The sequence below is a fragment of the Tenebrio molitor genome, chromosome 8 (genome assembly GCF_963966145.1).
Source record: "Tenebrio molitor chromosome 8, icTenMoli1.1, whole genome shotgun sequence".
Classification (NCBI taxonomy): Eukaryota; Metazoa; Arthropoda; class Insecta; order Coleoptera; family Tenebrionidae; genus Tenebrio; species Tenebrio molitor.
The window spans coordinates 20382050-20406243 of record NC_091053.1 but is presented as its reverse complement, the minus strand read 5'-3'; the positions used below and the strand labels follow the sequence as shown (position 1 = coordinate 20406243).

The 24194-nt window shown below is 34.0% G+C and overlaps 2 protein-coding genes across 3 annotated transcripts; one reads left to right on the top strand and one right to left on the bottom strand.

Annotated features, from left to right (window-relative positions):
- Positions 1–817: 817 nt before the first annotated feature.
- Positions 818–21263, bottom strand: LOC138136557 (probable peptidoglycan muropeptide transporter SLC46). 2 transcript variants are annotated; one of them, XM_069055779.1, is made up of 7 exons: positions 21148–21263; positions 13540–14518; positions 2896–2997; positions 2704–2841; positions 2362–2445; positions 2031–2187; positions 818–1782 (listed from the first exon to the last, which is right to left on the bottom strand). In XM_069055779.1, exons 1-7 carry the CDS (start codon positions 21157–21159, stop codon positions 1581–1583), a joined length of 1674 nt encoding a protein of 557 aa, XP_068911880.1. In that variant the 5' UTR covers positions 21160–21263; the 3' UTR covers positions 818–1580. The 2 variants fall into 2 exon arrangements, with proteins under 2 accessions (XP_068911880.1, XP_068911881.1); XM_069055780.1 differs by lacking the exon at positions 21148–21263 and adding an exon at positions 19260–19417.
- A 911-nt stretch (positions 21264–22174) lies between these two features.
- On the top strand, positions 22175–23723 carry LOC138136558 (dynein regulatory complex subunit 2-like). The gene is made up of 2 exons (XM_069055781.1): positions 22175–22654; positions 22703–23723. Exons 1-2 carry the CDS (start codon positions 22235–22237, stop codon positions 23702–23704), a joined length of 1422 nt encoding a protein of 473 aa, XP_068911882.1. The 5' UTR covers positions 22175–22234; the 3' UTR covers positions 23705–23723.
- The last annotated feature ends 471 nt before the right edge of the window (positions 23724–24194 follow it).

Below are 24194 nucleotides of genomic sequence, written 5' to 3'. Positions count from 1 at the left end.
TTTTTTTTTTAAAGAACACGTATAGTGAAAAATAAAATCTTGTATGCACCACGGCGTCACCGAATGATTACGCCCATCGAACGATATCCATCTCTCGGGTTAAAGCCCTCGAGCTGGATTCATCGTTCTCCGGGCGTAATCATCGTTGTAACGCCCTTGGTGCATAAATAACTATTATTTTTCAGTTTAGTATAATTGCATGATAACTCCTAGGATACGAAATACGTAAACATGTCCATAACAACCGGGGAATAATACAGGGCGTAATAAGAATAAGGGGGCGTAATGAATTCATAACGCCCTCATCAATTCAAAATTGCAAAGATGCCAATTTTTTTTTTAAGAACACGTATAGTGAAAAATAAAATCTTGTATGCACCACGGCGTCACCGAATGATTACGCCCATCGAACGATATCCATCTCTCGGGCTAAAGCCCTCGAGCTGGATTCATCGATCTCTGGGAGTAATCATCGTTGTTGAACGCCCTTGGTGCATAAATAGCTATTCCGCCCTTAGTAGGAAATTTTTCACTTTTCCTAACTCAAGTTAGTATTACAATGTTAAAGTTTTCCAAACTCCAGTAGAAAAAATCACTTAATTTATTTATCCAACAGAGCACGTATTCCTTGTTAAATAAAATTTGAGTGAAGGGTGTTCAATCGTTTCGTTGAAATAACTCTTCCAATGTTTCGGAGAACCGAATAAAACAATAAAAAACGTACTTTTTTCTTTGTTTATTTTGTGAAAATGTGTGTTTATTTTAGTATTGATGGTGTAAGTAATTCTTGTGATGTAAAAAGTTTTAGGATGCAGTGAAAGATTTTGAATAAAAATATATTCATTCACTTACATTACATATTTTACAAATTTATTCTTTATGTCTATGTACACACGCGGCCACCCAAAAGTGCACGATAGCTGGCGCAGAGTTCTCAATTTTTCCCTAGATTAAAACGGAACCTGTCCAGTGGCGTTTGTGTTGAATACATTTTTTTTTATGACAAATGTATGCTTTGTTTAAAATAGTCAATAATCTAAAATTAGTCGTGCACTTTTGGGTGGCCGCGTGTGTACCTACTTAAATTAGTGTAGGGAGTATTTTAAAAATTTTGAAATAAACTTTCATACATTATATTTTGAAAAAATTGCATTACACAACTAATTATTAAGTAAATATTAGGTACTTAAAACGCGTCCACATGAAATATGTATATAATAATTATTTTTTATCGACGAAAAATTTTGCAACCTGTTTAAACCTAAAATAAAATTGTCTACAAGTTTAATAAATAGACACCTAATCAATATTTCCAGATTCAGTTAATAAAACACAATCACTCATTTTATCCACGATCATTTCAGAGTTATTGCTTTCATTGAAATTATTTGCATTGGAACACAACAGCTGCCGCTTTATTTCTCATTTCACAGTTCTGCACAGCCCGATAATTTTTCACATTTTTTACGTTTTCGCAAATTTTAATTATAATTTAACACTAACAAATATGTACAGAGACTATCAGTAAATCCTTAATACTCCTATTATCACATTATGATAATTGTTTATTTAGTTGAAAATTATTTCTCCATTTCGAAAGCTGGATTGTTTACGCCTGTCTTTCTGTTGCTAAGCCCGTTCAGGACCGGGCTGCCTATTTGCGCCTCTTTGGGCGCCGTCGACAGAATCACGTCTTGAAGGACAGATTCGGCAGATCCGGATTCGGCGTCTTTTTGACTGTCGAGTCGTTTTGCGTCTTTTTTGTGCTGAACATACATCCAACTAAAAATATTTCGCTTTAGTTTATTATACTGCAACATGATTCTTAAAAAATCAGCGTGAAAATGACACAGAGAGAAGACATAATTTAAAGAAAGAAAAAGTACAATAAGGGTAAAATACTGAACCTACCGAGATACTGCAAGCATTAAAAAATAAGAAAAAAAAGAATATTAACTGCCTTGAATCGGAAATAGTGACAAAAATAATTTTGCATTATGTGAGGATGGATATGACGCATAAATATTTACCCGAAAATAATGACAGCTGGTACTGTAAGAATGCCGCCAAGGATGAAAAATGCTCCCGGCATCACGTTGATGGTGGCAGCGTAGGTGGCATTGTACATGGGTCCGTAAACCAAAGGCATCAAAGCTTCGCAAGCTCCAAACAAAGAATTTACCTTTCCTGAAACAATCTTGGTGTAAATAAATTCTTAAGATTGTTTGGAATCAGACAACGAGACTAAAATTGTCTGTTTCGAATTGACACAACTCAACACACTTCCATTGCGTCTGTTGCAAAATTTTCTTTTTAAACTGACGGTCATGAATCGTTTAGTTTATTATTTTGTAAAATTACCGAGTTCATCCGCTGGTACCAGTTTGGAAGCAATAGACCTCATGGCGATGAAAGAAGTTCCGTTTAGTATTTCCACAATAGCACCTGTAACGACCAACAAAGGTTAATTTGATGTAATTTGACCTTTAGTCACTTATTTGTCCAGAATAAACAAACAAAACTGAATGAACAGGAAGCGACTTGGGAACCAGAGAAGGACGTCTCATTCATTCCACCAGTCATTCCAGTCATCCCAGTGTAATTGTCGTTTGAAGGTTTTCGTCATTATCGACACTAAACGGGTTTTACATGGATGTTGATCACGGACAATAACGGTTACAGGATTCGAACTTGGCAAGTCACCTAAATAGAAGACCAATGAAGTTTTGGCAAATCCGTAGACGAAGCTCGACAGGATTTTGCTCATCGACGAGTATATTCCGACAATGGCGTCGTCGATTTTCAGAACGTGACTGAAAACTCCCACCGATATTGAAGTACCTGAAAGATCGTCAAATTGATGGTCGTGTTGACACTGAAGCAACGGTACTGTACCTATCAAATTTGTAATCATGCTATATGTGGAGAACATACTGAAGTCAACCTCGTCCCAGTTGAAACGGTATCTCGTAAACAGATAAGTGACGTTCATCTCACCTGCAAAAAAAAAAACATAAAATGCGTGAAATCGAGATAATGAGTAACTGTATCATAAGTTTCAAAGTAACTTTGTATGCTTGTATGTTTGGCATAAACTGGAAAACTACTAAACCGATTTCCAAAACTCTTTAAGTATTGGTTAGCCTCGTTCTTCAAAACTGATACAAGCTAGATGCCATCACGATATCACGCAAAGATACTGAGCAGTGAAGCAAAATATTGAGTAAGTCGGAGAGCAATGCACCTATCGAAGCCGCGAGACAAAGCTAATTAATGTGTTGTAATATTTTCAATCATCTGCAGTAATTCTATTTCACGCCAATATTTTTATTAAAAAATTGTAGCGTATGAAAAATTCAACTGGTACTAGTTTTGCAATAACCACACATACCTGCGGCTAATGGCAATATTTGAACGCAACAAATAACCATGACCCCCTTAAATCAGAACAGTGCAAATTTTCCACCTGCGAAATGAAATAATTTATGTTTACATTGTTGTTAATCCCATTTTCAATGAGCACGATAGAATTACAAATCAACCGGTTCGACCTATGTATCAAACTTGTAGCTATCTAAATATTACATAATTTATCGGCAAAGAATTATTCAAATGAGATTCCGCTATTAAATCAATTTATCAACCGTCACAGGTCTACACACTTGTAATTTACATACCAGCATACTAAGTTTGCGGTTTAACTATTAAATATGTTAATTGAGCGAAGAGCGGTTTTGGGTGTTACACAATAGTGCAGCCAAACTCAAAAATTCACCATGAAATGTCAGTACCAAGAGTAATTGCGAAATTATGCAATTGCATATTACGAGTATAACAGGAACTCCTTAGTCATTATTAGGAGCATGTCGGTTTTTTTTTTTCTTAGATTTGCTGCAATTAAATGAAATTTGTTTTTCGTGATGTAGCCTTTATGTGTTTTTTTGCAGCAGCATGCTTTTAAAAGTGAAGGTTATCTATACTGACGCCACAATTTCTCTTTGCCAAGCATACTACTTTTCCGTAAACAGACATATTAAATCAGTACGGATGTGTTCGTTGAGCAATGATTTAGAAAAGGAACTTCAATAAAGTAAGAAAGAACTGACAAAAAAACTGAAGTATTTTAAAATGTAGATATAAGTATAAAAAAATCCTATTTTATTACATTGAAAAACAATACATATAATATAAGACGACAGAGAAACTAGAATGTTGAAATAGTATATTATACAATTATACACCAAGGTAGAAAAGTCCATGATTATAGCCAGAGCGCCAAGATTAGATCCCGAGGCGCGCCGAGGTATGCAAGGCGCGAAGGCCATAAGGGACTTCTCAACCGTGGTGTATATACAATTTTTTTCGCGACTAGATACGTTAAAACCTTTTCTGATAATAATTATTAATAAAATTATTTTGTTAGATGCGACGATCCGAGTTGTCATTTCTTAATAATGGTTGCCATGAAAATTTTGTTTTATTTTATCCACCAAGTGTATTCTGTTTCGTCGACATTATCAATAGTTACAAGCCCAGGTGTGAAATTTTTAAAATGATATAATTATAAAAAATTATAATTTAAAATAAAACTGAATAATAGTACCACAGTTTTTCATCAAGTTGACCATAGTGCTAAGAAGTTATTGTCTTGTTGTAGATGTGAGGTTGCTCGAATTGATGAAAATTTTAATAAGGCTTTTGTTGGAATTTTGCAATAATTTTAAAAGTCAAGGAGCAGTTCCTGTTGCCACTGAACATCAATATGTGGGTCGAGACCAGCGTATTTATTGTGTGTCCAGCCATGAAAATACTTAAAAGAACTGCATAAGAGGTAATGACGCTCTTCCTGACATTCTTGAGCTAATTACAGATCTTTTAATTCCGTCATTTATTTAATAAAAGGTGTTGTGCAATAACACGGTGTTACTAACAACAAGAATACTACCTTGTCTGGGATTTTTTTAAGAGAGAATGCTTCTCAAATTTGTTGACGCAGATGTCGCAACTGAGAAAGAATTGAAGGTTGACGTTTTCAAAAAATACTGATTATAAACACATTTTTTGGTACGAAAAAGTTACCAAAATACTTTTAGTGAATTTTTAAATTTAGCATTTTTTTAAGGAATCACTAAAATAATTTTTCTGAATAAAATTCTACAGCAAACATGACAAACAAGGAGATATAGGTATACAGGATGTAACGGGTATTTTTTTTTAATTTGGCGTCGAAGTAGGCGTTGAACTGTCGGTTGTGAACGCACTATGCAGGTAACGGATCACGGATCAGCTGTTTAAATCTTATGCTTTTACACGAGTGGTGCCATCTCAATCGATTCTCCAACACTCCAACGCCTACTTCCACGCCAAATGTAAAAAAAACACCTTTTATATTCGCGTACTGCTCAAATTGACTGTCACCTTTCGGAATGGTATTACGGCGGCCAAAAAATTTTAGCTTCATTCACGTAAAGCGTAAAGTGTAAATAAACATCTAGGAACCGTAACCTCACTTTCGATTCTTGTTATTCTACATGCATATTGTTATTCTGCCAATCAATTTAAACTGTTTTAAGCTCAGATATTCCAAAAAATTCTGTGTACAGAAAATGCTAATATAATTTCGAGTTTTGAAATTTACTACCCAAAAAATACCAATCATAATCAAGACGATAATCATAATGACAATAAAGTATGGATTACATTTTTTTTTTTTTGAAATGACAGAAAATGACGGGTAACATTTTTTGGCCGGCATGGTACCACTATTTTTTTTCTTTAATTTTGATGATGCTGTATCTTGCTTATTCTTGTCCAATTTGAATAAATGACACATCAAATGACGGTATTGAAAATGATCCTTTTACTTTTGGTTTCACGAAATGTTACTTTTAGGGCCGGTTGCACCAACGCCAGTTAAAGTTAACTGTAGGTTAAAATGCTTGATTACTTTAGTTACCTATTGTTATAACAATGTTTTCGTATATTTTAATCTGTAGTTAAATTTAACTCACGTTGGTGCAACCGGCCCTTATTGATTTCTATTTGCTATGAAGTTTTATTTAGTAGCTGACGAATTTTAGATTTTCCCATTTTGATTTTGAGATGTCGAATTCAAAATAACTCTGAATCTAAATGTAATCCATTTTAGGATCAGTAGGTAACCAATTTTGAATAAAATTTTATAACTCTGTATAAGTGCAAAATAAAATTAAAAAGTTTCAGTTTTTGGACCAGAACTGAACTAAAATAAAAGATAAACTAAAATTACCATAAACTAGAATTATAGAGAGACAGTTACATTATTGTCACTTATTTAATCAAATTCTAAATGACAGACATTTCAAAATCTTCAGTCCATTCAAAAATTAAAATTACCACCACCTGTTGCTTTAGGTTGGTAAAATTTAAAAAACCCTAGGTAGTTATTTTTTCTTGCAATGTTTGTAACTATAAATTATGACATTTGATTCAAAATAAAATTCAATTGCTTGGAATTTCATTCAAATTGTTTTATTATTGCTCAGTACGATTCAGTTATTTATTAATTTTTATTATTTTTGCTCAAAAATGCCCAGAAAAACAAGACACTTAATAAATACTTAACCTCAAAATTACAATTCTCACCAAATTTTACACTAGACAGTGTTGCCGATAGTAATTATCGAGGAAAATGCGACGTTGGTGGTTTTTTGATTTTTGAATGGACTATAGATTGGGTACTATTCGAGCTGCAGACATTTTGGCGATATTTCTAAAATTCGGCTCCTCAAAAAATTTTAGAATAAAAAGTGTGCTTGCTTCTTGTGCACAGGTTTCGTGGCTAAACCGCTTATGCTTCTCCCACAGTTGACACAAGAAAAAAATCACGTAATTCGAAAAATGCGCCTCCATCAAAATCTTAAATTAATCAACGAATCGCTTTCATATTGCAAAAAGCGTGACAGCTCCATAAAACAATTCGTTAGCCTACACTTGGTGGAATTACAATTGAAGAAAGCAATACGAAGCAATCGAGTGTAACTCGCTTCCTCAAGCGGAATTTTTCCTCAAACCTGCGAATCCGCACAGAACATAAGAAAAAGAAAGAAGAAATAAGAAAAATTTTGTTGGTTTCACAATTACCCGAGCGATTCATTTTAAGGCAACCGTAAAGGTAGCGTTACCGTTAAAGACATGTCAGGTTGAATTTCATTGGTTATCGATGTCAATGTTAAGCTAGATTGAATTACTTTGACGTAACAATTGGAAAAAAAATCAATGCGAGGAATTAATCTCAGTTTACCTTTCGTTGTTGAACTAGTAACGGTGCGAAGGTTGAAGTCCTAAAAATAACAATTTACGTGGTTTTATACGATATCTACGATTACATTTTTTACCAATTTATTGCAAGGTGTAGAATGTAAATGTGCGGTGTCTCGACCTTACTGAATAACGATAACAGTGGGATGTAAAATGAGTTTGCCTAAAATCTTTCTCAGACGATAAATTGGAATTGCCAAAGTAAAAAAGCAGTATTATTTTAATACATAATTGATTATGGTCGTTTCAATTGGGACAATAAACGAAAGGACATTTAAAAAGATTATCGTGCCAATACTGTTTGCTGTAATTGGTAATAATTCAACTTTCAATGGGACAAAATCATTTTTATTGCTAGCAAACGAGGCGACGTACAAATTTCATCGTTTTCACTATTAAAAAGTATGTATACTGAGTGTCCCATTTAAAAAATGTCGATGACGTCATAACTGGAATAGCAGTGGCTTCATATCAACAATAAGGATTTTTACTTAGTGTAGGTACATACTGTATACAATAATGTATATCAAGTTTAATTAAAATATCTTCACTCCTTCTGGGTGTTGCACTTTCTATGACAAGCAGTAGGAACATGTAAATTATTTTTATTTTTTAATTGCAAAATGTCAAACCGAAACTGGTAGATGAGGGAAAAGTTTTGATCATTTGATAATTATGAAATAATAATTATAATTGACAATAACTCGAAAATTTTTAACCAATCGAATTGCAGCATTTTTCAAATTTGGACCAATCAAATTGATTTATAGTGAAAAAATTTATGTCAAAATGAAACCTCAAATTTATTAGGTCAACTCGATTCGTGGTCTAATTTTTTCTGCAAAATTTGTCATTTAACGCATTCGTAGCTTTTGCTTTTGGAAAATTACACTCGTCTCCTTCGTCGACTCGTGTAATTTTCGTTGCAAAAGCTACTCATGTCTTAAATGACAAATTTTGTTGGAAAAAATTAGACCACTTATTGTATTATATATGATAATAATTGATACAGCTGATAATTCTTGAGTGCAAGAATGCTTTTCTTAGGAAATTAATGTTTGAACCCACTTAATACAATTCCAAATACATATGTCTGTTATGGCAACAAACGAAGCTGCTGCAAAGTCAAAGAACTCTCAAGGATATGTATAAGTGTTGTTTCATGTTGTTTTATTGTTGAAGTAAATAAATTTCCAAATAATTTAGTGGAATTTGATCAGTGGGTTTACGGAAAAAAAAGAATTCTTTTAAATTACTTGTAAATTCGAAAAAAATCGGTTACGGTTTAAAACCAAACTGCGGCAATGATGTGAATTTAGAAGATTTCGAAAATGTTGAAATAGTGAATAACTTAACAGAAACTGTTTCGATACTGCTGACTCCTAAGATAGTTTATTTTCATTTAGGAACCTCTGGTTTTCGTAAATGCACCGACAACTTACAAACAACTGCAAAATGTGAAGAAATTCCTTCAATGTTCCTTTACATCAATCCATCAAAATCGATTTCACCAAGTTCTACAGAAGTTACTGGTAAATGTTTGTCAGCGGTAAAAGAGTAGTCGATTCCACTAAGCTGATTTACAGAAGTTTCTACTACTTTTCAGTCTTTCGTCAAAGCCATAGCTACTAATTGCCCATAATGCCAGTTCCTTCTCCAAACCATCAGAAAACCTGATTGACAATTTTAAACCAATCCTTGCTGAATTTTCTGAATTCTTACTCGTATTTATACTCCAAAACAATTTCTAGTCGATAAAGACTAAGGAGAAATTTAAAGTATGTATCTTCCTTAGAAATTAATTTGCTGCAGAGATTTTCATGATATGATGTAGAAGTTTTGGAAGAACTCGTATGTCAATTTATGACATGCAGATTTGGTTCAATATAACAATTCTTATACGTCAGCATTAAACGAAAAAATACAAAAAGACAGTGACAATTGTATTCAATTTGAAGGCCTAATGTATGATAACTTCTAATAAGATGATAAAGAAACTAGCGGAAGCTGGACTTTCTTTTTCTGCTGGACTTTCTTTTTCTGATTTGACAAATTTTATAAACAACAGGATTCCATCGGACAAACAATAAATCTCATGTAAACAAAACGTAAAAATACTAGATTCTACTGTTTCTTAGTTTCAAAATCATCACCATTAATTTACTTCTATTAATAAGAATATTTTTTTAGTTTATTTTTGAAGGCTGTAATACAGGCTGTTTGATAAAAAACGCCTCAACCCATAACTTTTTTATTTATTATCCGATTTCAATGAACAAAAAAAACGAAGATATGGTTTTTCATGCGCTATGAAGCAGCCATAATTTTTTTTTTTTGGCTTTATTTTCGATAGCTTACGATAGTCAACTTTTTTTTTTTAAATGGACACATGTAGTTTTTTAGGCTCAGTCTGATAAAGTTTTTTTTTCTGAATCTAACGATGTATTAAAAGTTATCGTTTGGTCCATAGCTGACTGAAAAAAAAAACAATTTTTAATTGTGGTTCAGGTTATTATGAAATTTTCAAGTGTGCCGTGAAAAACAATTGGAATACAAATAGCAACAAATGTCAAGTGTGAGTTTGAAAATTTTCAGGTGCAATCTTGAAGAGTTTTATTATTATTTTATTGGAAAACATAAATAATAAAAAATAATAATTATTATTTTTTCTATTAACTTTTTGTTTTTGACTAATTACGATTTTTATTACACTCGAACATAAAATAATAGTCAAATGACTGCTATCCTGCATGACTGACAATGTTATTTTACACTTTAATAAAAAAAAGTTTAAAAAAGCAGATGAAAACTTCTAAGCTGACGTTTAGATGACATTTATCGTACTTTGTATTCCGATTGTTTTTCACGGCACTCTTAAAAATTTTATAATAAGCTGAACCACAAAAAAATGTTGTATTTTTTTTTCAGTTAGCTATTAACCAAATGATAACTTTCAATACATCATTAGATCCAGAAAAAAAAACGTTACCAGACCAAAAAACTACATGTGTCCATTAAAAAAAAAAAAAAGTTGACTATCGTTAGCTATTGAAGATAACGTCAAAAAAAACCATTTTATGGCTGTTTTGTAGGGCTTGAAAAACCATATCTTTGATTTTTTTGTTCATTGAAATCGGGTAATAAATAAAAAAATTATGGGTTGAGGCGTTTTTCATCAAACAGCCTGTATACAGTGTGGAATAAATTCAGATCAATTTTTATTTCTCATAATGTTTATTTTAAGTTGCTTCACTTCATTTTTGAGCTATGACGTCATCACCATTTTTTTAAATGACAACCTCCACTTTTTTCTTCCTTTTCTGGTAGATCTTCCTACTACTTAAACGATGAATGAATAAATTTGGTACAATACATGACAATTTTTTTGAGAAAATGACAAATTTTACTTCAAACATTTAATTTAATTTTTAATGTAAAAATTTTAATTGACCTCAAACAAAAACAAACAAACATCTGAAGGTTAACAATAAAATTTGACATTCACACAGGAGTGTAAACACTGTACACCGCGCTCAATAATGTCAGGGCTGATTTGTTCCATTTCAGGCGAATTCTCTGTCGTAAATCTTTTAAATTGTTTGGTCTATTAAGATAAACCCTCGATTTTAAATAACTACATAGAAAAAAAAATAAGTACACTAAATATTATATTAAATTTTTGAAGTAAAATTTGTCATTTTCCCAAAAAAATTGTTATGGAAGGTACCAATTTTAAATTCATTGTTTAGGTAGCAGAAAGGGAAAAAAAGTGGGGATTGTGATTGTCCTTGATGAACAAGTCAAGCAACTTAGAATAAGCATTATGAGAAATAAATTTCAACTGTTTCAGCGTTTTTGACAAATGTTATTAGTTTTGAAATTAATGAATTTATTCCATAAGTAGTTTCCACATTGTACATCAGTTAATCAGTATTTTACTTTACATATACAGGTCATTATAATATAAATGATTGTCCCATCGTAGGTGGCTGTGCCCTATGCTTTAGATGCGCCGCTACGCCCACTAGTTAGAAACATTTATAATGATCCCGTATTACCTAGATCCTTTATTAATCAATTAGTACGTTAATTAATGAATGAAATACAAATTTGAGTTTAAAAAGAAAAATTAGTGTATTGTATATCTATACAGAGTGTTTTGGACGAAGTCCACATAATAAATTTAGTCACCAATAGAATTCTTTAAAAAAAATTTTAACTCACCCGACCAAAGGTAGGTAAGTTATTGTGATCGGTCCAAAATTTCGAATTGCTAATTTCATCAGATCTTTACGTTTTGAGGTCCTCTGAACACGTTTATGAAGTTTTTAGAATGATGTCTGTCTGTGCGTCTGTCTGTGCGTCTGTCTGTGCGTCTGTCTGTCCCACTTTTCGTTCTCCCACGATTACTCAAAAACGCTTTGACCGATTGCTTTCAAATTTGACCAACACAAATTTACCCGTGGTCTCTCGAGTTGAAAAGTTTTTGGTGTCAATCGGACCACGGGGGGTGGAAGAGGGTGGGGGTAGGTCGAAAAAATTATAAGGGAACATGGAAATTTGACTTTACCGTTTGAAAGGGCATGTGTTTTTATGTCGGAAACGATGTTTATCATTTGCGGATTTTTCCAATATGGCGGACTTATGAAGTAATTTACATCTTCATAGATCGACGGCGATAACTGCTGAAACTTTTAACAAAAAAATCTCGGATCTTGCCATTGGAAATAATTCTGTAATAGTGACCACCGAATAGAGTTTGGTGTCAATCCGACTACGAGGGGTGGAAGGGGTGGAGGTTGCTCGAAAAAATAATGAGGTGACATGGAAATTTGACATTACAAGTTGAAAGGGCATGTGTTTTTATGTTGGAAATGATATTTACTATTTGCGAGAATTAGAAGACGACTTATGTGGGTTAACACGGACAAGGTAGGTATCTCGGGTCAATTCAGATTGGTTTAAATTGATGTCGGGTAAGTTACTAGGCCGGGTCTTCGACTCGGCTCCATCCCAATTTTTTTACATATTTATTCATATTTTTTTATTCGAATATTTTTGTTTACATTTTTATAATTCCTAATTCGACACTTTGCTCATGGGATAATCATCAATTGAAACGAAAGAGTGAGTGAAAATGTTTTTGTGTGATAAAAACTACATTTTTTTTTGACGAAAAAACGATCGCTGTTCTAATACTACTATCCCACCTCCACCCGGCGGCACGGCAATTTTGCCGGAGTACATACACTATTACGGATATTACTATCAAGTAATAGAGGTATTTTCATATTTGGTGGCGGAAACAAAAGACTGAGAAATGTCACAAAAATGTATTCTCAGTGTCAAATTTCTCATAAACGCCGTAAAAAGGAATGTCTAGGTAAATTTAAATTTTCGGTAAATAGATTGAAAAAACAAATTCTAAGGAAACCAGTTTTTGTCAGTGCTTCAAAAGGAAAAGTTATTCTCATATAATCAAACATATTACAAATTATTTCTCTAGTTCGACGATGAATAACTTTCTTATTGCCAATTTGCTGCATTTCTGTCAAAATCACGAACGTCTTTGAGAAATGTGACACTGACAATACAAATTTGTGACATTTCTCAGTCTTTTGTTTCCGCCATCAAATATGAAAATATCTCTAGTGCAGTGCTTATCAACATAATTACCGGCGTCTTGCCTCCGCATTTTGACTTTGTTGTGTATTATGTTCTGTGTCAATGTTAAGGAACTTCCTAATACAGTTTTTATTGTTTTTCATTCAAGTATTTTAATCGAGTAATTTTTTTTTCGTGCTTCATTATCAGTGGATGTGTAAACACATGAGCAGGTATGAATGTTAGGGTTCAAATTATTTTTCATTTTAACTCTGTTTTGAAGAATTTGCGAAAAAAATTACAATAAAAAATGTTTATTTTAACGAGTCCTGTTGGTGGTTAAATGTATTATGTGGACTTCCATAACACCGGATATAGTAGATAGTCTCTCAAAATCCTGTTCCAGAACCCGCGTCTAGATTCTACGACGCTGACAACCGTGCGACTTTACCACATTTTCGTACGATGGATTGTTGGATCATTAGCAATTTTTATCTACGAAACTGGACTGTGCCAGTGTGGATAATGACAGAACTATCTTAACAACTTTCGAATTTTGTTTATATGTTTTGACACGTTTAAAATAGATTTTTGGCTACAATTAATTACGACCATTTAATTCAAACAAACACTTACCGTGCATGGGACCAATCACCACCATCACAACCAACATCAACAATATGACCTTCTTCCTTCTGTTGTTTTCCCCGTGCTTGAAAGCCACCCTGAAGGTCTCCCAAAGATGCCTCACGTCAAAAAAGTCTCTAAGAAACGCACACGGTTTGTTCTCCAAAGTGGGAACGTCGACTTTCTTCGCCTCTTTGAACCTCGTAATTCCATAATACAGCGCCATAATATACATCACAGCCGAAATAGAAAACACACCGTAAAACCCGATTTTCTTGTAGAGCACCCCACTCAAAGCCAACCCTATGGGCACACCCAGCGAACAGAAAACATTGACTATCCCGATCCTGAGAGTTCGCATTTCCACCGTCGTCACATCGGCGATGTAGCTAAAAACCCCCATGAACATGGTGAACCAACCCCCTGTCAGAGCCGGAAACAGACCTTCAATGAAGCCCGCCACTTCCATGGGCAGCTCGTAGAAAAAGAACGTGCAAAACATGAGTCCTATCACGGTGAGGAGTTCGCCAGCGATGGGTAGGAGCATGCAGGGTTTTCTCTGGCCCCATCTGTCGCTCCACGAGCCCACGAACATGATCAAGAAAGCGGGGAGGGCGCTCTGGAGCATGGTCTTCCACACGCCCATCGAGGCGACGAGCTGCTGGACTGCTTTTTCCTCGCTAGTGTAATTGGCAGTGTTTCTTACGCTCAGCGCGTCGCAAACTTCGGTGGAGTAGCCCAGATTTACGCGACAAGCTTTTTCTAAGTTCAGATTTTGAGTTGCCAGGCTCGCGAACACGCTGGGGATGATGTAGCAGGCCAGCATCGGTTCTACCGTGATGTTCTCCATCAAAAATTTGTACCGTCCTTTCCAAGTCATGTCGCTCAGTTTTAATTCTTTCACTTCGGTCTTGGGGGCATTCTTTTCCGATTCTTGCTTCTTGTCGTTGGTCTTGGCGGCTTTTGCCATTTTGACGTGTTGAGGTACCTGCAATTTCATCATTTCAAATGTCAGTCATCTCAAATTTTAACAATTCCAAAAACGCTAGCATGAGGCACGTGACACTTCTTTGAACATTTCTCCCATTTCATAACGTCCCTTATTTCTAAATCAGTGTGGCGTACCTCAGAAATCAAATTCGGAATCTACATTTATTAGATTGAAACCGCACAAATTGACTTTTAAAGTTTGGTAATTTATAAATTCTTCAGAAACAATTTGAAAAACATTTTTATTGTTATTAACTTTTTGTGTCAATTATAACAACATTCTTCAACGACGCATTGTGTTCTGAAAATTACGAGTTTAGCTACTTGCCAATAATTAATATTTTAAAGACTCGGAAAAAAAGGTCTCAAGTGAGGCGCTTGCGGCATGGCAGAACCATTGCAGCTGGCCCAAGACATGTGAGTTAATTCAGTTAAAATGTACGCCAAACACAATTCAAAACCAGTGACGTGATATGTTTTGACAGAATTGTGGAGAGTCGGAGACAGGACAATGGTTAAAAAATATTTTTGCCTTGAACAGGTGATGAAGCAAAAACGTGTGCATGACCAAAAACCATCATTACACGACATAATTTCGTGTTGTTAATGGACAGTTGATTCAAGGACCTGGAGGTTCATGTAACAATTATTGTTATATAGTTTTTGTACGCCACGAGCGAGCAATAATTTTAATATGTTTGTGATTTAAGGATATGAACACACTCGTGTGACATTTGTCATGATCACGTAAACTTGAAACTGCGTGTCTCTTGTTGGTTCTAACAACATGACAATATTAGCATATTTTGCAAATTATAAACACTTTTAGACAACTCCTTCAGTTAGGAAGATGTGTTATTTTTTCTTATTTATCAAAGTTAGACCAAAGATTTTCGGACTTTATCATTTAGTCAATTTGAGAATTTAGAAAGTCCGCCACAAACGTAACGTAAAAAACAAAAAGAATGCATTTACAACAATTTTATCAGTTGAGACTCAGAAAATGTGGCCTTCTCCGGTGTACATGTTAGAAATTACGTTTACTACAGAACGTTGACATTTTTATTGCTTGTCGAGTGAATGCGATAACTTTTCCCATCTCTTTGAGAATCCTTGACGTTCTTACTTCGTTTTTTTGTAATTAGATAGATGTAATAAAATTCCTGATGCCTTTTCCTTATCAAATAAGAATTTTTTGTTCGACACTGTCTGAATTTGAGAATTTTCTCATTCTCCTGTGTGAACGGATTTTGATAAATGTCACAACTTGTCAAAACGAAACGTCAATCTAATTTTAAAGATTTTAAACGATTTGAAGCCTTTAAGAGGCTCGTCGAACAAAAAAACGTTGTATTCAACTCCTTCGTGTGTAAATTGGGCCTTTTTTGGCCCACTCGTGCCAAAAAACCCAATTTACACACAAACTCATAAACTACTACAGGGTGAGCAACAATAACAGTTTCAGTTGGCAAAAAAAAAATTACATAAAATTTTCAAGACTGAATTGTACCTATTTCGGTTTGTTTTATTGACATTATTGACAGCTGGTATTCATTTCAAATTTAAACGTCTTATATTCTGTAATCTTTTATTAATAAAATGGTTTTCTCGTTGGAACATGACATAAAAATCACCAAAAATCTATTTTGTTCTCTTGAGATAATTTTTTCTTTGTTGCATTTATGATCGTCGCAAATAGTTTTGCAACATATTCTAGATACAAAAATGTACGAGTTGATAGACCTCCCACCAGTTAATTGCATTCCACGCTGTTGTTAGTTTAATAATTTTGGGAGTCAAAATTTAGTTGAAGCAATAACATATTTTTACTATTTCTTCATCTTGTGATAATAAAGTGACTTTATTACCTATTGTACTGTTATATAACAAGTTCGACAATACTTTTGTTTATAAATAAACAAATTCCGCTTGAATGATAGCGAAATTGTATGATTGGTTAGTGGTTATTGATTTCACCTTGCTTCTGATTATTTTATTTTCTTATTTATTATTTTTCCAGTGCTCGGTTCGAAAGAAAGCAAGTATTAAAGTAGAAACTAAACACATACTTTAATTTTTGTCAACTATTGAATTTTATACAGCCTCCGCTTAACTAGAGATTTTTTTTTAATCCTCTTGAAACCTAAATTTTTATAATTTTTTTAATTTATACCTTTATTCGCATGTTAGCAATGTTGCCGCGTTTGAAAACTACTCTCCACACCGAATTTCATCATCTTCAACACTGATGAAGAAACGTATTCGTGAAAGGAATTTTTCTCGGAATTTTTTGATATCTGTTGAAAGCTGATACATACAATTGTGTTCTCACATAAATAACGTAAGGATCATTTAGTTTTACAGGTAGTTAAGTTGTAACTTCCAAAAGCTCTTGCACGTGAACGAAACGAAAGCCCAAAGGCAAAAAAAAATCTTCATATTCCATGATTACCCTAAATTTTATACCTTCTTTGGGGTCCGTCCTTTTTGACACATTCGATAAACATTATAGTGGACTAGATTTCTATACAGCACAACAAAGATTTTCCATTTCACGATTAGTCCAACATTGTAAGTATTTAAAAATAAAAATCTTGTTACAGTCAACAATATGGAGGAATTTCCTAATTGTTAAACAGATATTTTACCATAAAACGTTCCATGTTTAATTATTTCTTGACTACTTTTGAGCTAAGATTCTCCCACCTTGTACCTATGTAATTTACTAATTACATATTATTTGTCAACTATGTATTAAACCGAAGAAAAGCGTTGTTCTCGTCCTCTACTTGAGATTTCTTTCGAGAAAGTCCTCTAATTGCCACGTGTTAGCGTAGTGAGTAAAACTGTTGCTGCATCTACCTATTATCACTTAGTATTTTTTGTTTTGACATTTGCGATGCTAGTGGATTAAGTTCTGACATGACTTCCGTGATTTACAACTCACCTTGTTTAATACTATTGGTTTCTAAGTGCAGAAATAATTCATTTGATTAAACATAATTTATTACGGATGTGATTGTCTCGGCTGATTCTCACGCTTGCTTTCATTTAAACATATAAATGTGATTGTACCATCAGTTGTGACTGTTTTACTTTTTCGTTCCATCGTGATAACGAAGAGTAAACAAGTTCAAGGATGACGGAGATGGGAACGAAATATGTACCAGGTGAATCTGGTTCCACATAATTTTTCTGTAATCGCGATAAATTATTTTTCCACGATAATAATTAACATGTTTCAATTTAGATATGAAACACAAATTGCAATATTACTCTTGATTGTTGAAATTTTGAAAGCTACAACAAAGACGTTTTGGTCGCAAGTAACCCCTTCAAGAGTTAATCTTTTTATTTTCATCTAATCCTCAAATATTTTCTACCACCTCAGATAAACCTATAATTTATTTTATTTAAATCTCTGTGTGCACACATTTCACAAACCCATCTTATGTCCAAAAATCAGATCCCTTCGTCTTATTCTTTGGTAACTTTTTATTTGTTTGGTAAATGTTTTCTTTATTCAGTGTGGATTTGTTTAGATAAATGTGTTCTTTGGACAGTTCCCAGCTTATGCAAGGATTCATGTACCATTACCATTTAGAAATATGTAATTTAAAATTAGAAACAGTACTTAGTACATACATATTTTTTGAGATAATTTATTTCAAAGAATTTCTACTATTTTTTTAAATAAAAATATGTTAGGAATAAAATATATTTACAAAAAACTTCAAACTTATGCTGCAGTTACAGATAAATAAAAAAGGGGGTTCAGCATCGAGGCAGGATTGGTTTATCACTACGGATACATCTATTAAGTAGTGATAAAAAATTCCTTTAAAAACACAATTTTATTATAATAATTTATTGTTGCTATATGCGGGTTCCCGCGTTTTGTTGTAAAATGTTTTATTACAGATTTGACATTGACTTGGAGGAATCCCTATAATAACGTTGCAATTATGGTTGATAAAATTATCTATCTAACCTTCATTAATATTTATTTATTCCGCACGATCCTCAAATACGTTACACACCACGTTTCCAAACAAATATCCGAGATTTATTCAAATTCCTTTTACTTCCACAATGCGAGCGAAAGTTGTTTCAGTTTTCTCCATACATGCATCTGTCAGATCATTTCTCTGGTCTCTGATCAAACATTTGTTTTCCTGCGATTTGCTACAATGCTTGAGATTTTTCTCAAAATCTGCGCTCTAAACACCATGACATATGCAACAACGATTTTATCGCAAAATTAGCCGAGTTGTTAGCATATTTTCCCAGTAATTAAACGCTGTAATTACAACAATGCTGAAAATTTGCAAAAAAATTCCAAAGAAAAACAGGAAATCGTCGTCATTTTTACCTTTTTGTGACCCAAGAGAGCGACAGAAGTACATTGTGACAGAGAGTAGCGAGCGTTGTATTTTGAATGTATTTAATTTATTTTAATTATGATTGCAACTGTTTTGGAATTTCTTTTCTGCAGCTTTGGAACCGGGGCAATAAACAGTAAATTGTTGAAAAATTCTGAAAAACCTGTTCTTGACCTGGTCATAAAACGAGCGGACAACGGTACGAGTTAATTAAAAAATTCAAATGTATTTGTTAAAAATGTAACAAAACTGCACCGGATACAGTTACAATTTATTTGTCGCCGTTATCGCAACAATTTGTCGCTATTGTTTGGTTGAAATGAGGCGAGTTATGTAAAATTAAAAATTCACACTGACCTTATACGCTTTTCCGGAGGATCATAAAAATCGTGGAAATTGCTCCGCGCACCGATCCCACTAATTCTATTGCATGATACTCTGTCGCACTTTCGTTGCCGGAAAGGACTGACCGGAGTTATCAATGATTGTTTAATTCAAATGAGTTTCTAAATCCGGGGGGTACCATATCGTTTAATGCAATCCCACTATCGCAACGGTTGCGTCACCACCCCACTACGAAAAATCGCACATTACAGGTGTCTCCTAATCAAAATGCCATTAGAGTGTTCCTGTTTGAAAAAATAATAACTGCAATCAACGACTGAAAAAACTTAATTAAAATAATTGCCTGTTTGGAATTAGGACATGTTAAGATCTATTTTGTTGTGATATACCGGAGATTTTTGGGTGCGGTGTAAGATTATGTTAAAATATTCAGTTGCACAGAGATAGTTTAGACATTCTAAATTCTAGTTGAAGGAGCTTGTCTTGTTTCCTGAGTAATTTAGTAATTGATGTGTTTTTTTTTACAGCGAAATGTCTATCAATAAAAATAAATGTGGACAGAAAGAGTACTTCTAAAAATGAAAAACTCGTCGAATGAATTTAAGAATGAAGAAATTTGTCAAAAATATTGAGAACAATTCAACCATACAAATAGAAGAAAAATAAATGGAAGATAGAAAAAACTATTCAAGGAAAGGAACAAAAAGCAGATTTAAGAAAACGGGTGCGCGGTAAAAGAAGGAAAATAATTTTAAAAAGATAAAGCTAATTTTTAAAAGTTTTGTGACCACACCAAAATGTTTACCTATTTATTTTTTTCTTTTTATGTCACTGCCATCGAACCGGAAATAAAACTTATAGCGTACAATATTTTCTTTTTACAACATTTGTACTATAAGTACTATCGTCAGAATTATAGACTAATTTCCATTTTAATGGTCATCTGGTTCTGGTTGAGATAGATTTAATTACAAAATAATAATATAACTTGTCTTTTATTACGTACATACTATAAACAGATAAATGTCCATTATAAATATTTTATGGAAATCCCCTAACATTATGGAAACGTTGCATAACCCAGAATGGTGAATTTTTCTTTAAAGGATCTGATTACGGACTCTCAATTAAAAAAGAATTTGTTTATCCCAATAAGATTACATATTCTATAAATAGGCAGCCATTTAACAATTTATTTTTAACTAACTAATTCCGTCAACTTTTTTTAACAAATTTCTAACCACATCGTAATAAAATATGTATATTCTTTAAACCTTTTATCCATCATTCTAATATCATTCCCCAAAATCCCGCGATGAATGAGCATATCATGACACACCGTTTTGGACGAATTGAAAGAAAATATTTCGAGAATTGAGACTCATTCTGAAAGTAGGTTGCTATTCAGGCGTCTTCTTGGTACTTGCGGTACCTACTACAGTCACCAAGAGGAAAAATTAGCAGCATCAGTTCTTGATAAATGACAACCAGTCCATTTTTTTCGTTGCAGTACTATTGCAAAGTCCCCAACAAAAATGATACTAGCGACGATAACTAGTGAAAAAATAATGTTTGTTCCTACCATGTCAGAGAATAATTTTCAACAAAAAAATTTTGCAACAAAGAATACTAGTAGGTATACTAATAAGTCGGAGGACAATAATTAATCTTGCTGAAAGTCAAAAACAAATAAATCCTTTACTTCGAAGGAAATTTTTTAAGAAAAGCAATGGCACCTTAAGAAAAATCTTGTAACATTTTTATATATTCACCAAAAATGTTTGTAGTATCGAAACGATTAGAAAAATACGTAGCTGTAGGTAAATAATGTCTAAATAAATAGTTGCACTAAATATTTTACGTTGACGTCAAGAATGACTAAAAAAATAGAAAAAATTACCTCGCAGGTCATTTGGCGCCTTTTCCTGATGGAACCAGATTTCACTGTCGACTCAATTTGCAATTTGGCACTCACCGTCGCGACTTCCGCCCTCAGCACGACCTCTTCTGCCGCTCCGACTGCAAAAGTTCAGTAGTACCAAGGTGAAATTAGCGTACGCGTGTTGTACTAACAATATTTGCAACCATGATAATAGACCGTAGCGGAATACCAAGATGGAAACACATACTTAATGATTACGTTTCATGGCCCCACAGATTAGCTCTCTTCCGATTGTTAATCTCACTTCATTAGTGCCGTAGCAGCAACGGTAATTATAGGAAGTTGTACTTAATCGTGCATGGGTTTCAAGGAAAATTGCTGTCGTCTTTGGAGACGGTTTGAGAATTTTTGGGAAAAAATGGTACTATTCGCAGTTCGTTGTAGACATCACGACGGTGGGGTTGAGTAATTGCGTAAGACCTAGACATTTCAATTTACTTCATACTCGCTAAATAGTAAAATATTTCGGCCTTCGCTGCCATTACGTCTAGAAGTAATTTGTTTCGATGACGGTAGGAGATGAGACAGTTGGCACAGATTAAGATTTCTTGTTTTAGTCGATGCATTTTATTTTGTAATTGATGAGGAGAGGAAAGTATAAAAATGTTTCGTAACAATTACTCCTTTAAAAAAATCTTTGTGACTGTTCCAACAAGTGAAAGTGATCTGAAAATAAATTAATTTTCATATTTTTATATTCACAAAACAGAATCCATTGTTATTCAGTTGGAAGGTTGTTACTGGATTTTTCGATATAATATTAAATAAAATGGCAAAGGTGCTTGACCCAAATCGTCAATAAATCGTTATGCTTGATCAACATCTGAAATTATAATTAGCCTGCAAATTATTAATTCGCTAAAGTTATTGCAAGACACTATTATTTATGTAACACCAAACATGATTGTAATTATTATTTAACACAAAACAATTTCAACCTTCAACATTCAAGAGATTGTGTTTAATGATCGTGACACACATACAGTTGCATTTTTTCCTAGACACCACTGACTTCATTTTTGACAGTGTAAAAATTGGAAGAAAAATGCCTCCGAAAAAGAAGCATCGACATTTGTCCCCGGAACAACGAAGTGAGTTGAAGAAGCAAAAGAAGCTCGAAAGGAAACTAAGAAAAGCAGAGAAGAAGAAACAACTGAAGCGGGACCATCTCGCTCGGGAGGTGAAATATGGACAACTCACCATACAAAGATACGAGAAAGACTGGAGGGCCATGCTTATCAAAGTTGCCCTGCCACGCATGAGACAAGAACTGGAGTTTGCCTGGCACAACTTCGAAAGAGTGGTGGATTGTAAGGATTTTACGATATCCTTGCTGATGGACGAGCTTCGAGACGCAGAGGAGCAATACATGCACAACTTCAGAGCTCATTCTGAAAACATAGACAAGCTGATGGGAATATATTTGGACAGATTGGATGAATTGAAACTGGACTACGAATCAGAAGTGAGATTAGAAAGTTGTAAGGGAAAAGAGTGTGATGACGTTTTCTAGGTGGCATTGATGGAAGAGCGTTGTGAGAATGAGTTGCAAGATATGAAAGATGTGTCGAATGAAAACTTGGACTATCTGAAAACGATGCTGTACAAACTGGAACTCGATAGAAAAGAACACAACAGACTGAAGAAGGGCGAGTATTTTTCGAGATTGGACGAAGTAGATGTGAAGAATCAGCTTCTGCTTCAAAAGTTGAAAGCTGCTCTGGAGACCAAGTACCAAAATATGTTCGACGAAATGAAGCGTTTCATCAAAAACTACAGAAAGCGGATCAGAGACAGAAAGAAGGAACACAATATGTTGAAAGAGGCAGATGACGCCATACAAGAACTGATAGCGCACCAATTCAAGCAAATCAAACGACTCTACGACATCATCCGTCAGCTCAGACAGAAGTACATAGACATGAAGCAAACAGAGGGGAGCAAACTTCTAGATCTGCAAGCCGAGAGGCAATATTTCTCTTACAGCTTCTTAACCCTGAGGATCAAACTGGAAAACGACAAAAAAGACGACTTCAACAAACTCGTCCGGTTGAGCGAGTGTTGCGCCAAAGCCTTCGACTATTTGGAAAGTTTGAACAAGAAAGGTGAGATGATCTTAACAATGGCGGTTGTGTGCAGAAAACTCGAAACGAAGAAAGAGAAAATCCTACCGTTCCCTCTCACCAACACTCTGTTTCCCGACATCACCGACTTGGAAAGGGACAGTATCGACGATATCGAAGGAGTCAGACCAGAAATGGAACTGTTTTGGCAGCGGTTGGGACAAGCTTTCGGTGTGCATTACACTCTCTCCAGAGAGAAGAAATTCTTGAATGAAGAAAACGAACTCCTGATCGACACCCACAACGAGTACTGTGAGAGGTTGTTGTATCCACCGATCAGACCGTACACACAAACAGTAGCGATACCTGTAACTGACGGAAATTTCGAAATTAAAAAGTACTCGAAGTTCAGGACGCACAGGACGTTTGCCTATCGCCAATTTCGACAATAAAAGCAATCACAAAAAACTAGTTTTCAAGTAGCACAAGTATCGCGCGTTCAAATGAAATCCTGAGCTGGGAAGGGTCAATTGTTGTGCTTTTTTAAAGCGTAATTAATTGGAGCATGTTGACAGCTAACCTAAAATTTAGAGCCATAAAAAATTCTTTTTTTTTCTTTCTTTGCAATGTTTTACATTAAAAATAGAACAACGTAACGATTCCTATTCTCGAAGCAAATATCTAAGGGCACCCTTTGCTGAAAACAAACATGTTCCCGATTAAACATCCCACTCTTCAACACTGAGTAAAAATCGTCGAGTTGTTAATGAAATGTTGTCGAACTCTGGCAAATATTAAAAAAAATAGCATCGATGTGTCATTTTTAAGAAAAAGAAACATTTGATGGCAGATTTAATTATATTCGAATAATGTTATGTTATTACACTCGTTATCATATTTCATTATAAAACAATGAAAACATTATATTGCATTCGTCCAAAA

Excerpts from the sequence above, each read along its gene's own strand:
- LOC138136557 (XM_069055779.1), bottom strand. Across the intron at positions 2,446-2,703 it reads TTCATTGGTCTTCTATTTAG|GTGCTATTGTGGAAATACTA; the intron begins GTGACTTGCCAA and ends TGGTCGTTACAG. Across the intron at positions 1,783-2,030 it reads CCAGCTGTCATTATTTTCGG|TTGGATGTATGTTCAGCACA; the intron begins GTAAATATTTAT and ends AAATATTTTTAG.
- LOC138136558 (XM_069055781.1), top strand. The coding sequence starts at position 22,235 with ATGCCTCCGAAAAAGAAGCATCGACATTTGTCCCCGGAACAACGAAGT. Across the intron at positions 22,655-22,702 it reads AACTGGACTACGAATCAGAA|GTGGCATTGATGGAAGAGCG; the intron begins GTGAGATTAGAA and ends GACGTTTTCTAG.